The sequence below is a fragment of the Dunckerocampus dactyliophorus genome, chromosome 11, assembly GCF_027744805.1.
Source record: "Dunckerocampus dactyliophorus isolate RoL2022-P2 chromosome 11, RoL_Ddac_1.1, whole genome shotgun sequence".
Classification (NCBI taxonomy): domain Eukaryota; kingdom Metazoa; phylum Chordata; class Actinopteri; order Syngnathiformes; family Syngnathidae; genus Dunckerocampus; species Dunckerocampus dactyliophorus.
The window spans coordinates 18075436-18090516 of NC_072829.1; the positions used below are offsets into that span (position 1 = coordinate 18075436).

The 15081-nt window shown below is 39.0% G+C and overlaps 1 protein-coding gene and 1 long non-coding RNA gene across 5 annotated transcripts in view; one reads left to right on the forward strand and one right to left on the reverse strand.

Moving 5' to 3' along the window:
- Positions 1-15081, reverse strand: part of LOC129189669 (uncharacterized) — a 66742-nt gene that overhangs the window by 15766 nt on the left and 35895 nt on the right. For both annotated transcript variants that reach the window (XR_008572841.1, XR_008572840.1), the window contains exon 5: positions 25-129. This is a non-coding gene — a long non-coding RNA (uncharacterized LOC129189669). The remainder of the gene's footprint in view (positions 1-24; positions 130-15081) is intronic.
- LOC129189667 (protein phosphatase 3 catalytic subunit alpha-like) overlaps positions 1-15081 on the forward strand; it is a 48761-nt gene that overhangs the window by 7347 nt on the left and 26333 nt on the right. For all 3 annotated transcript variants that reach the window (XM_054791586.1, XM_054791584.1, XM_054791585.1), the window contains exons 2-4: positions 7864-8064; positions 9599-9723; positions 14063-14174. In XM_054791586.1, the coding sequence (XP_054647561.1) occupies positions 7864-8064; positions 9599-9723; positions 14063-14174 (438 nt within the window). The remainder of the gene's footprint in view (positions 1-7863; positions 8065-9598; positions 9724-14062; positions 14175-15081) is intronic.

Genomic DNA, 15081 nt, shown 5'->3' on the forward strand with positions numbered 1-15081 from the left:
TCTCTGATATAACTCCAAACTCACCTTGATCTTTGTAAAAGCAGGATTTTGATGTGTGTTATTAAATGGTACAGGTGGTACAGGTGGTACAGGTACAGGTGGTTCTCATGTGGGGACCAGTCTGTGTACCTGTAAAAAGAATACAAATCAGTTGTGTGGAACAAGTGTTATGGTGGGATACAATGTGGTTGTCTATGACCATCCATTTCTAGCTACATTATTCAGTGATGAGCAACATGAATGCAGGCACCCGTTTTACTGAGCATTCATTTTACGTCTGTTTATAAAGAATATAAATGCTAGCCAACTCCTCGTATACCTCAAATTTGACCTCCACACACCCTAAGGGTACTTGCGATTTGCAATATGGGCAGCTCGAGCTATCCCATGTTCTCGAATTGTAGCTTAAATCTCCCCATACACTAACACAACTTGCTGGCATTAAATGGTCCATCCATCCATTTTCCACACAGCTCAAAAATGCATAAATAAAAATAAACAGAAAATACTGATATAATTAAAGAAACTATTTTTAATAAATATATATAAATGTTTCATTTGTATGTATGTAATATAAAGACTATTTTCTCTCTCTTTTTTCATCATCATTTAATTGTAATAAACATTTTTGGATTATTATGTAGCACATATTTATGACTTTTTCAAAATTGTATTGTAATTTTAAAGAAATCAAATGAAATGTACATTTTAAGTATTATTCATTAACATGTATAACATATGTGCATATGAGATGTCCAGACCTCGGGCCCTGTATAAAGATGTTCAAATAATGCACAATAATAATATTAATAACAACCTTTCACCATCTGTGAAAGCAAGCACAATGTATTTTATCACTATTTAGATTTTATACATGTCACACACATAAACAGTAACAAACGGGAGCTAATGGACATTGGATCTATTCTCTGTCAGTGTGTGAGGGTGCAGGGCCCTGAGCACTGGCGACTGACTACCTTCCTCAGGAGCACCTCAGGCAAACTGGCACCTCTCCATGCCATTGCTAACATAACACAAGAGGTGTTACAAATGTTACAAATCCCAAAAGTGGGGGATATGCTAAAATGGTACTACTGTTATACTGTAGTAACTACTATTGCAAACACAACTGAAATGTCATACACTGATGCTTTACTGAGCGGGAGTACAAAGTGGGTCCCGGGGGCCATTTGTGGCCCAAACAACATTGCGGAAACAAAATTCATCCAAAAACCCAGAAAAACGTGGAATACAGTATATACATACATAAACATATACATATATACTGTATATATATACATATACAGTATATATACATATACATATATACACACACACACACACAAACATATATATATATTTATATATATATATATATATATATATTTAACCTTTTTACAAAATTAAAAAATGCATGAAAATATCAAAGTCCTTTGATTTTCAGTATGCGACCCTCAGTGGACAAAGTTTGGACACCCCTGCTTTACCGTATTATCAACTAGAAATGCAGGGTTGTAGACAGCCACAATGCAAGGCATTTTCCAGTCGTTGATGATGATGCTGGATATGTACAATATCAGTACCTGCTGATGCTATGAGTACTTGGTAATGCTATAAGTGAAGCGTTCTGATAAAGTGGTGAGCCTGTTGAAACTTTTAAAGAACAAAAATGTCCTAAAAACTGAAGAACAAAATATCTATTTTGGTCCACATTGATACCTCAAGTACTGAAATGAAGTATTTATGTATATCTTTAAAGGCTGCTTTTACGTTGTTTAACCAATAACCGATACTTAATATTTCGTTGACGCAATTTAAATTTATGGTGATTGTTTTTCTGAAGTCATCAACCCTGTATGTCAAATTCCAATATCCAGTACTGTAGATCCCCACTATCTGCAAGTAATTGAGATGCCCATAAAAATGTCTGTTTTAGACACTGTAATGTTTATGGCAATACTGTACATAACACCAATTTACTTGAGGAAGTGTCGTCCATTTGCAATGAATTAGCTTTGACATTTACACCCATAACCACACAACACAAACCAGCAGGAAGTCATCATCATATGGAACACACAATCTAACGGCATCGCACCCACTATCGTATCGAATTGTATCAAAATAGACGCTTACACACTAGTATACATCCAGAACGATACTATTTTATACAAATACTAACTCGGTATGCTGTGTAACCTCCTGGGCCCATTGTTCAAAACTCGGTTATTTACTTAACCACTGGTTAAGTACACTTAACCGACCATTAACTTTAACGGCACCATTATCTTGTTGTCCAAAATGGTTAGCTTTAACCGGCTGTTAACTTGACGTTAAAGTTAACACACCTAAGGACCACCGCTAACTTTTTAACAGTGCCTTCATGATGCCGTACTGTCATGTCTCCTTACATGCATTGCTGATGTCTGGGTTATGCATTACTTCACACTTAACTGTACATTGCAGCTTTTCAGCACAAGACAAATTATTTATATTTGCAAGACAGAAAAACATGCTTTAACTGCCCAGATTTGAAAATAAACCATTTTATTGAACCTTGTTAAGCTTGCAAATTCTATCTTGGTCAAAAGAAGAACGATTTTGATGGACACAGATTATACAGAGAGCTATTTGAGGCTTTATCGGCATCACAAGATTGTATTTTTATGCAATTTGGGGCAATCGTAAATATTGCTCATGTGTCGTTTATACATGAAAAGCTATTATATGTACTATCATCATGGCACCAATATTAGTTTGAACCCTAATACTCTTACTTTGAAGGCGAGCCGACTTTCAGTATTTTTCCAAACTAGAACAGCTTGTGCTGAGCAAAATATTTTTAACGAAAAACATTTTTATTTAATTTGGTCGTTCATAAATGTCTCGTTGGTTTTAATTCGTAAAACATTTGGCTTCATTTGTTGCAGAGTACGATTTGAACATTTTTACGTTTTACGTTAAATCTTGCTTACGTACTCTAATTAATAATATATTTATAAAAATATTTTTGTTAATTCTTTTTTGTTTATTTGTGAAATCCTTTTGCTATCAATTTCTTTCGCTAAACGGGAAGTCAGCAAAATGAGGAATTATGGGATATATTGGCGCCGACCAATTACGTCAAACACGCGGTTAACTTTGACGGTGCCGTTAACTAACGACGTGACTAACCATGTTTTGAACAACGCATATTTAACGCTCGGTTAGCTAACGACGGGTTAAGAATTTTGTTCAAAACTCGGTTATTCTAACCGCTGGTTAACCAGCGGTTAAAATAACCGAGCTTTGAACAACCGGGCCCTGGTGGGGAAGTGTGCATGTGGGCTTCCCAGCATGCCTTGTGGGTTATAAATGAGAAAAAATAGTATTGTTTTGCATGTACTACTGTGTAAGCCTCTATTTCAATCCCCGCATAGTCAGTGTCATGTGTTACTTGTGTGTTTTATGCCAATGTAAAGGTCAGCAGCCACATGAAAAGGACATTTATGGTTGATCTGAATTGGTTCCAAGTATAGTTTTGCCGAGTATAGTTCCTCTCTCAGAGCTGTCTCTCTGCTGCTCTTGACAATCTCATACTTGCTCTATTTTCACACTTGGCTCTACAGTTATGACTCTCTCTTTCTCGATACACACACACACACGCACACACACACACGCACACACACATAAACAAGAACCTTTAGTTGTGCCTCCAAGCAGGAGCATGCATGTGCTGGGTTCATGTATATGTACTAGCTCGTGTTCTCTCGTCGTAACAGAACAGTACAGTGCGATGCAGTCAAGTAGCACAGGACAGTGCGTTATTGGACAATGATGTTTAGTCACTAACCACTACTTGTTTTAAATGTGAACTCACATGCATGACTAATTTAGAAGTTATTGAGGGGTGCTTTTGAAATATTAATCAGTCCATTCCTGAAAAGGCTTACCTGGTTTTGGCATGCAGGGGCGCTTGGTGTGAAGCGATGTAACGCAGACTCCCTAGTTTGGCAGCTGCTGGAAGCCTGCAATGCCTCAGGATGCTCTGGTGTGTTGTATTCAGTCTTAAGGTGACCTGGGGTGCAATTAAGTAGTCTAGGGTGTTCGCAGTCTTCTATGCTGATATTTGGGAGGGAGAGCCCCCAAACTTGAATGATATTAGTTGAAGAACAGCACCGGCATAACTGCGTAACTGATTTCTGTTACTTTGTATATTAGGAGTGTCCGAACTCTTTCAACCAATGGCCGCTTACTGAAAAATGGAAGGATGTAAGCATTTTTCTCTTTACGTTATGCCTTTTTGCTCTATTTTTTACCTTTTTTGCTGAGTATTAATTTTATTTTTACTATGTACCGCAAGGCCAGTAAAAAAAACAAGACATGGGCCGCAAATGGCCCCAGGGCCGCACTTTGGCGAGCCCCGTTGTACATGTACATACCACCAGAATAGATAGGTTGGTGAGTTTTTACTGGATTGACTAAAGGCACAGTTTAAATCTGTTCAGTGTTTCCCACAGGACTGCAAACTATTTATGGCTGAGTGTCTAACTTTCATCCATGCATTCATGTCAGATTCTCCAAAAGTGTACAAGACCAGAAAAAGTTGCATCCGATTATGAAAAATTATTACTATGTCAATTACCCAAAGCCCTGGAAAGTTTGATACTCTGCATAAAACAGCTGTAAATCCTAAAAAAAACCCTCTTAAATCAAATCAGAAAGCCTATGCTATGTTGTGGTGGCATATAGAGGCAAAATGATAACTGTCAGTGTCCCAATACAGAAGTAAACAATGCATTTAATAGCGTAATTGATCGAGTCTAGTCTAAATACACGAAACAATGTTGTCTGGATCCGTGGCTGTGGAGCTTGTTCTTATCTAAAATGAAGTGTGAATTTCACATTAAAATATTATGACTCGCGGAGGAGACTGTGGCTTGTTCGCAGTGTCAGCAGGAGAGACATGGCAGTATAGAAGCGGGAGGGATAAACACAGACAGGGCAAGAGGAGTGCAAAATAGAGACAAAGTGGCAGAGTGAAAGCGTCTGTGTGTGAGTGTGTGTGCAGAGAGAGAGCGAGCCAGGCCTACTTTTAGCTTATGATCTAGGCCATTATCTGTGTTAGCACTGATGGGGCTAGAACAGGCTCAGTGGATTGTGTGGAACAATACCTTTTATGATCTGACATATGTGTGAGCCTCTCACACACTGTGCCATACATGTTTTACACATGCACCCGACGCCTCCTCCTCCTGTTTCCTGCTAGTGATGGGAAACTCGATTCCTTTTGCTGACTCGAGTTCTCATGAGTCACACACTGAAGTGAATCGGGTACTTGATTCAGTTAAGTCACTCATCACAAAGCACATGCAGAATGTTGCACGTGCGCAACAAGTTCCTGAACAAGAAACTCCAGTCTCGGTCAACCCCCGAGACTTCATCGAGCACCTATGAGTCAGTGAAACTTGAATCTTCGTCAGGCACTCATGACTCAATGAAATTACAGTCTTTGTCAACACGTGAGTCAGTGAAGCTCAAGTCTTCTCCGAGCACCTGTAAATCTCCGTCAACCCGTGAGTAAGTGAAACTCGAGCCTCCACCGAGCCCCCGTGAATCTTCATCAACCTGTGAGTCACTATAATTCGAGTCTTTGTCAAGCACTCATACGTCAGTGAAACTCGAGGCTTCATTGAGCAGCAGTGAGTCAGTGAAACTCAAGTTTTTATCAACCTGTGAGTCAGTGAAACTCCAGTCTTCGTCGAGCACTCATGCGTCAGTGAAACTCAAGTCTGTGTCGAGCATCAGTGAGTCAGCGAAGCTCGAGTCTTTGTAGACCACTCATGAGTCAGAGGAAGTCATGTCTTCGTCACTTGTCGAGCACTCGTGCATCAGTGAAACTCAAATATTTGTCGGGCATCTATCACAGGGGTGGGGAACCTATGGCTCTCAGACATTTCTTAACATGATCATATTTATTTACATTTTTTTGGCTGACATTTTAACGTAAAACACTACAGAAATCACAATGTTAAAAACAATGTTGAAAATATAAAACTTTTTAATGCATTTTAATCCATCCATGCATCCATTTTCTACCACAATTCAGACCAATGCCTCCTGTCCTCCCGATATTTCCCAGGTCAGACACCAAACCTGGACTATTATTGGATAATGCCGTAGCCTACCAGGATCATTGAGATGTTAAAAAGTAAACTACCCTTCTTTAATGAAATAGTCAGCTAGCTAATTCAGCAGAGCAAACCCTTTTGACAAAGAAGATGGCGAAAAGAAAGAAAGCTACGCAGTACGGTGCAAAACCATGCAGCATCATAAGTCGCATCAATGGTAAAGTATTTTATTTATGATTGGACAGCTTCAGTATAACAATGTTATTACAAAGATTAAATTCAGAGACTTATTATTTTCTAAAATTGTTGGTCTTGCTTAAAAATGCACTCTTTTAGTTGTATTATCCATCCATCCATTTTCTATACCGCTTCTTCCTCATTAGGGTCGCGGGGGCATGCTGGAGCCTATCCCAGCTGACTTCGGGCGACAGGCGGGGTACACCCTGGACTGGTCGCCAGCCAATCGCAGGGCACATATAGACAAACAACCATTCACACTCACATTCATACCTATGGACAATGGGAGGACAATGGGAGGAAGCCGGAGTACCCGGAGAAAACCCACACGCACACGGGGAGAACATGCAAACTCTACACAGAAATGCCCAGGGGAGAATCGAACCCAGGTCTTCCCGATCTCCAAGCTGTTACTGTGTTGGCCAACGTGCTAACCACTAGACCACCGTGCGGCCCTTGTTGTATTATAGTGTTAAAAAATATGACATGGCTCTCACGGAAATAAATTTTAAAATATGTGGCTTCACGGCTCCCTTTGCCAAAAAGGTTCCCGACCCCTGATCTATCACTTAGCAAAGCTTGAGTCTTAGTCATACACTCGTGAGTCAGTGCAACTCAAGTCTTCGTCAACCTGTGGGTCAGTGAAACTCCAGTCCTTGTCGAGAATCTATCAGTCAGCAAAGCTTGAGCTTTTGTTGAGCATTTGTGAGTCAGTAAAACTAAAGTCTTTGTCAACCCCTGAGTCGGTGAATCTCGAGTCTTTGCAAGCACCTGGAGGTGGTGAAGTTGAACGAGTGATTTGTTAGTTTTGTCGGGTCTGAGATGCAGCTTGGGCAGGAAGAGGAAAGGAGAGTTGATATGAGGTATGGACCAGATTTGTTCTACAAAATAATACAATACAAAATATATATGTATATTTTTTATTTTAGCTAGCAGTAGCAGGGGTGAGTAAGTGAAGGAATGAATGTAGAGAAGTACCCGTGACTCCCGAAACAGTACAAATGTTTGAACGAGTCATTCATGACTTGCACATCTCTATTTCCTACCACTGAGTTGTGTACTGGTGAAGCAGCCCTCGTGTATGTCTGTGGTGTGGCCAACGTGTCTTGTTTGTGTGTATGTGACTCCTCACGTGCAGCTGTGCACTCTCGCTGTATCACCCCTGTCGTCAGTCAGCCCCCCGCCCCCTCTCCAGCAGTGCCCTGTGGGCCTTCATTATGTAAGAAAGACATTACTGCAGAACAGAGGCGGGGAGACATTACTGCAAAACAGAGGCAGGCAACCCTGATAAGTGTGGCAGCCCTTGCTTCATTACAACACGCCTTAGCCTCCATAACTCACACAGAGTCAAAGCTTGCAGCTCCATAATAGAGAGCACAGAGGGCTTATAATATTTGAAGGAAACATCAATTAATCATGTTCTGCTTCCCCCGTTCTCTCTGCAAACTAGCTAATTTTTTACATGTGTTCATTTTTCATTTTCATCAAATTTGAAATCTCAATCTCCCCTCCACAGCGGTCCCCTTCCCCCTGGCCCACCGGCTCACCATGAAGGAGGTGTTTGACGCCGAGGGCCGGCCGAGGGTGGACCTGCTCAAAGCGCACCTCACCAAGGAGGGCCGGTTGGAGGAAGCAGTGGCCCTTCGCATCATTGATGAGGGCGCTGCCATCCTGCGCCAGGAACGCACCATGTTGGACATTGAGGCGCCCGTCACAGGTAAGGATCAATCAGGTGGATATTGTTGTAAATTTATAGCTGCCATGTGTAGATGACAAAGAAGAACACTAATAAAACAGTCAAATCAATATTAAAATGTATGGTATTGTTATCTCTTGTGTCCTGTATCTGTACACCAGCATCCAGTGTCAGTGTTGACAGGTTTGAATGTTTAATATGATGTGACACTATCTGTCACAACCAATGAAAACAGAAACAATGAAAGTCACTGACATAAACATGGGGCTAGCCACTCATCAATGCATGCGCTGTGAGACGTAAATTAAATGTTTCAAATAGAGAGATGGCTGTGAAAATGTCTAAAAGGTCTCATTACTGTTTGTATTATGGTCTTATAAAGCACCTATTTCATAAAAACAAATATTTATGAATACTGCTTAACCACAAATATACATGCAAAATAATACTATTTGATACTAATTTATAACCCACAATCAACAGGAGGTTACCCAGCATACTTTGTGAGCATATTATATTGGTTGTAAGCTTGTATTTTGATACCCGTCCGTGTGGTGCAGTTACATTGTGTGTTTCACATGTTACTTTTTGTTGCGCCGTAAGTGAGGGAGGCGTTTGGTTTGATGACCTCCTGTTAGTTTGTGTTAGAGGGTAAAAATAGACATTTTTATAGGCGTCTTGCAACGTAACTCCTGCGAAACGCGGGGGATCTACCGTACACTATATTATGAATAATATTTATGAAACAAAAGTATACAAAAAATACAAAACTCTCACTGATAGTATGTAACACAGGTACTGTTTTTTTTGCTCTTGAAATGACAGTATGTTTGATGTTGTATAACGAATACGTTTGTTGATTTATTCATCTGCAATGTGTATCAGCCATCCTTTTAATAAGAAGGATTGCTGAGAGACCCAATTGGCTGTTATGCGCTTCACAACATGCATGGATTTCCTTGACAGGGAAATGGTCTGCTGCAAGGAATAGCAGGGTGGTAGCTGGGGATAGATTGAGATCGATGGAGAGCAAAATGGAAAACATTTTTCTGAGATGAGAAGGCAATCAGACTCCGACTCATCCAGCCTTTTGACAGTACTTACTGTGTGTGTGTGTGTGTGTTTATGCAAATATAAGTGGTGAGATGAATCTGTGTGGGATGTTCCAGTGTAGGAACATTGCTCGCCTTTCACGGGTACAGCTCCCTGGGGACAATACAAGACAGACAGGCAGATGAGGAGATGGTCCAATAGAAGCTGTTTAGTGCAGACCTTTCAACCTGCTGCTTCCAGCAGAGAAATATTGATCCCCACCTGCAGACACCTCAACTGTTGTGAGATACAGTTGAGGCAAACAATGCTGCATTTCAGAAAACTCTTCCTTCTTGTGAACAAATCCCGACCTCACCAATATGAGGTAAATCTGACGTTGCACAACTCTGGCTAAAATATCGGGATTGTCTTGCACTTGTCTAGGTATGAACCGGAATTGTGTCAAAGTTAAATGTGCAGTATGAACCGGCATCATTGTTGTGCATGTGTGTCTTTCCCGCAGTGTGTGGAGACATTCACGGCCAGTTCTTCGACCTGATGAAGTTGTTTGAAGTGGGAGGTTCTCCTGCCAACACGCGCTACCTCTTCCTAGGGGACTATGTGGACAGGGGCTATTTCAGTATTGAGGTAAGAGTGCATCTATTTTCTAACACATTCTGGATACACACTCACCTGAAACTTCATTCATCACATCCTGTGCTGCCTTTATGTGTTACGTGCATTTGTTCACTTCCAAATGTACTCTTTTCCAATTTTGAAACACATAGGAAAACAATGTAGTACAATAGGATTCAAGGTTTATAATCACTATAGATAAATGATATAACATTCAGAATAAATACATAATATTAACCCAAAGTCAGCTGGGAAAGGCTCCAGAATTCACGCGACCCTCTTGAGAATAACGGCATAAAAAATGGATGGATGGATGGATAGTAATAATAAGTGATGAAAAGGTTAATAGTTGACACAATGATGAGTACAGACAATAATACTTCAAGTACTCCAAAGAAAGAGTTAGTAGTAAGCATTGTATGTACACAGTGGTTCAGGACTCTTCTTACTTGTACTTTGTAAGCATCAGTTGCGTGTACTGTTTGTTTAAATGGCTAATTTTCGTGCATTGTTTGAGTTCTTCACTCAATCCGTCCCACAATTTGATTCCACATACTGATATGCTGAAGGTTTTTAGCGTTGTTCGCGTGTATAAGTGTTTTAAGGTTCCTTTTTTCCCTAAGGTCGTATTTCTCCTCTTTTGTTGAGAAGAATTGTATTACGTTTTTGGGTAGCAGTTTTGCTTTATACATAATTTTAGCTGTTTGAAGGTTTACCAGATTTTTTACCAGTTAATTTTAATAACTGTGATTTTAGGAATAAAGGGTTTTTATGTTCTGTATAACCAGCATTATGGATTATCCTAACTGACCTTTTTTGTAGTACAGCTAGTGAATGGAGTGTACTTTTGTAGTTATTTCCCAATATCTCCACACAATAAGTTAGATATGGTAAGACTACAGAACAATAGAGAGTATGGAGCAATTTTTGGTCCAGAACAAATTTTACTTTGTTCAGTATTGAGGTATTTCTGGCCACTTTATGTTGTGCATTTTTAATGTGGGATTTCCAGCTCATTTTGTGATCTATAATGAACCCTAGAAATGTATTTTCGTTCACACTGCCAATGTCCACGCCGTCAATTTGTATTTGCGCATAAGTGTCTTTTCTGCTGTTACCAAATAACATAATTTTATTTTTACTTTGGTTCAGGAATAGTCTGTTTTTATCAAACCGTCTTTTTACTATAGTCTTCATCTCTTGTGTGCTTTCTCCAGAACAAAATGCGGTAGTATCGTCTGCGAACAGTAGCTTCAGGTCTTTTGTAACTTTAAAGGTGTCATTTATATACAGGTTGAACAGTTTTGGTCCCAGTATTGACCCCTGGAGTACGTCACATGATATATTTAAGCTTGCAGATGTATATTCGCCTAGCTTCACATATTGCTTCCTGTTTGCTAATGCTCTGATTCCATACTGTTTGTTAATTAAGATATTGTCATCAATTGTATCAAATGCTATTGTTAAATCCATGAACAATGCGGCTGCACACTTTGTGCCGTCTATAGCGTTGGTAATTTCCTCAGTTATTTCATAGAATGCCATGGAATGCCATGAATTGGTACCACTTCAGCTATTTACATTTTATTTGGAAATATCCCCGTCTGAAGTGATAAATTACTGATGAATGTCAGTGGTTCTGTCATCTCATTAATGACCTTTATTATCATTTCAATTACATCGCAATCAGTTGATGTTTTTGCTTTCTATTTGTTGACAATAGTAACAATAGTCCAAGAAAACTAATTTTAATGTACTAATTACAAAATGAATGACAGTTCTCTCCACGGTAGTCAAGGGATGGCATTCAGAACCAAAACAGGAAACGATGGCAACAAAATAAAAACACAGAACAGGAAACACAGAAAAAATAGCACTAAACTAAACTAAAGACATCACCTGTCATGTGGAACATGACATTATGCACAGTTTTGATTGACACTGTCTGAGAAATATATTCGGTTCCTTACCACATCGCCCTTTGAATTTTGTGGCTTCACTCTATCAGTTTAAAAATATACTGTATAAGAATTAATAAATCATGCTGTAGTTGAATATGGCCTATTATTAGTCTAAAATGCATATTAAAGCAAATGTTAAATTTTTTTTGGCCTAAATTAAGCATTTTCAAACATGGCTAAATGAACTAAAATACAAATATAAGATTCAGAAGACGCATTCAAAGATGATGCTATGTAGTAAAACGAACAAAAGCGACCTTCCTCAGCACCTAACTACTTCTCTTTTTCTTTTGTACACTACGAATAATTTATGGAAATGCTTCGTAGCCACCGAACATCAGAACACGAGGACTTCCCTTAAATTGTTTTCATGCCTGTATCCATGAGACAGTTGTTGTTTGGTGTATTGTGCACACACCGTGTTCTTGCGTAAACTTTAACTTATTTATTTCTCACTCCATCATCCTAAAGCCGTTACTGGATTTCAAGTTGGCTTGTTTTGTTTTTGATTAACACAGGTAGTTGACAATAAAACACAACATAACATAACTTTCGGCATTATGCTCATGATTTTTTTTTATACAGTACTGTGGTTCAAATGTATTTTGAGAGAAGCTATGGAACGGATTGAGTAAAGAACTCAAACAATGTACAGAGATGAGCAAATTCAAAAAACAATACAAGCAGTTGATGTTTGCCAAATACAAGGCAGAAGAGTCCAGATTGTTCTGTCAGGTTTGTTATTTTATTTTATTTATTTATTTTTTTATTTTCTATTTTATTTTATTTTATTTTATTTTTTATTTATTTAATTAAATTTTATTTGTTATTTATTTATTTCTATTTATTTATTTATTTTTTTTTATAATTTTCTTTGTTGTGTTTAAAAAAAAAAAAAAAAAAAAAAAAAGCTTTGTTCTTATTTATTTATTTATTTATTTAGTATTGTCATCATATTATCATTATTATGAATGTTCTCTCTTTTTTTGGGGGGACGGTTATCTCACCGTTATCTATTATGTGTTATCCTGACTATCACTGAAAACATGACATGGAATCCAGGAAGTGAACTACATGTACTGTACTAGATGTAGAATGGATGGGGGGTAGGATTAAATAAGCTTTGCTTCTTCCTACTCCTTTTGGACATGTGGAACTGTCAAAAAATGATTCACGAGATGTATTCCATTGTAACCTTCATGTTCAAATAAACTAAACCAAACCAAACCAAACCAAGCTCAAGTAGTAGTACTGCTTAGATTATTATACCAACCAGTTGGACGTTTCACTGTGATGACATTGTCTGGCTGAAGTGTGCCGTGGTGAGATGAGTGTTATGTCACTGACATGAGTTTGAAGAGAAGTGAGCAATATTTAGTCCACCTTTGTTACACGCGTCAAGGGCAGATGGAAAAAATGTAGAGCAGGTACTCTCAGGACAATGTATGAATCATTTATTCATTCATTTTCTACATTTTATACTGTTCAGGGTCACGGGGAAGCTGGATCCCAGCTGACTTTGGGCGAAAGGTGGGGTACAACCCGTGGTCAATCACTGGACACATCGTTCGCTCAAATTCACACAATTTAGAGCGTCCGATTAACCTCAGAACTTGGATTATTGTTATCTTACAAAGAACACTAACCTCATCACACAGCAACTAAACACTCAAAAGTTATACCTAAGAAATATACAAACAAGTAACAATAAGGGCTTAAAATGAATAAAAAAAACTATTTTAAAGTTTTCCGACAATGCATTGTGTCCAATGCACCATTGCATTCATTGGTGCATGCCGGGGCACTGCATTGATGTTAGCCTCTGTCTGGGCTCCTCTGGCTCCCTCTGGTGGACATAGACGGCATTGAAGCACCATCCATCCATTTTCTATGTCTCTTGTCCTCCAATTAAATGTTTTGCTCAGATGCAATGCATTATGGGAAAACCTTAAAATACTTCTTTTTAAACGTGTACTGGTACATGTTTGTATATTTCTTAGGTATGCCTTCTGAACGTTAAATTGCTGTGCAATGAATGTAGTATTCTGTGTAAGATGACGCCATGAGTCAGACTGCAATTTCAAAAGGGTTGACAAGCTTGTAAGTTTTTTCATACAGTAGCTCATGATTGGCTCCTGTCAAATATAGAGCTGCTTGGTCCTCACGGACTCGTGCGCCACAACATGCCATTTTATGACATGGACATGTGCGGTGCGGCTTATACTGTATATCAACAGGAGCGTTCATTTAGCATGAAAAGACAAGAAGCAAGAAGGTGCAAAGAATGGGAAACTATTTACTGTTTACTATCTACACACGTGCTGTATGTAAAGGTATAAACTGCAATTAATTTGATTCTTCATGTTTTCTCTTCCCCGGTGAACATTTAGTGTGTGTTATACTTGTGGTCGCTGAAAATCCTCTACCCAAAGACACTCTTTCTTCTACGGGGGAACCATGAATGTAGACATCTGACAGAATATTTCACCTTCAAACAAGAATGTGAGTAGACTGTTCATTTCCTCCTTATATCACTTGCTCTTTCACTTCTGCACTTATTCTTATGTGATTTGTTAGTTACGGGTTCTCAGGGCAAAGAATCGATAGCAATTGGATTCGGCGGGTTGTCTTAGAAGACGTTGCTCTTCTCATCCGAACAGGCTTCGTCAGCTCATGCTCAAAGACAGCTCTAGTCTGGGTTAGAGCTGTCCTATCAACCACCTGGATGAATGAGAATATTCAAAGGCATGTTAGTCAGGAGAAGAAAAAGATGTTTCTCGACACCGTTGATTCTTTTCTTAAATTACTTTTCAAGTTAATGACACATGTGTATGTGTATGTGGAATAAAGGGGGGGTTGGGCTGAGAATCGATACACCGATATATACATGTGCACACATGCACTTGTAACATGACTGGTCAGCCCCTACGCACACAAGAAGATCAAACCAGGGTCCACACAAGCTGAGCAGCACTAGCCGACGAGCAGAATGCCACTTTTGAAGGCGTCAAGGAGTGAGCTCTACTTGCACAGCCATTCCTGCTGGCATCCATTACAGTCTCACCCCACTAAACCTTACTCTCATACGGGTCCCGGCACCATTGTAAACTTGACTGGTCCGCAAGAGTTGAGCAGCGTTTGCAGACAAACTAAAAGCCCGAGTTTGTATCTCATCATCCACATCGGATATGCTACACGCTCCAATCACTACATTTACATTTCACAAACTTTCATAATCGAAAGCAATACAAAGATTACAAATGAATCGATAAAGTCAAAATGAAGACATTTAATTCATATGATCCGCTTCTCATGTGATACCGAGAACACATGAGAAATGACAGGCTGTCATGTAAATTAAATAAGATAATGAATAAGATAAGGCTATTTCATTTGTTTGAAAAAGAAC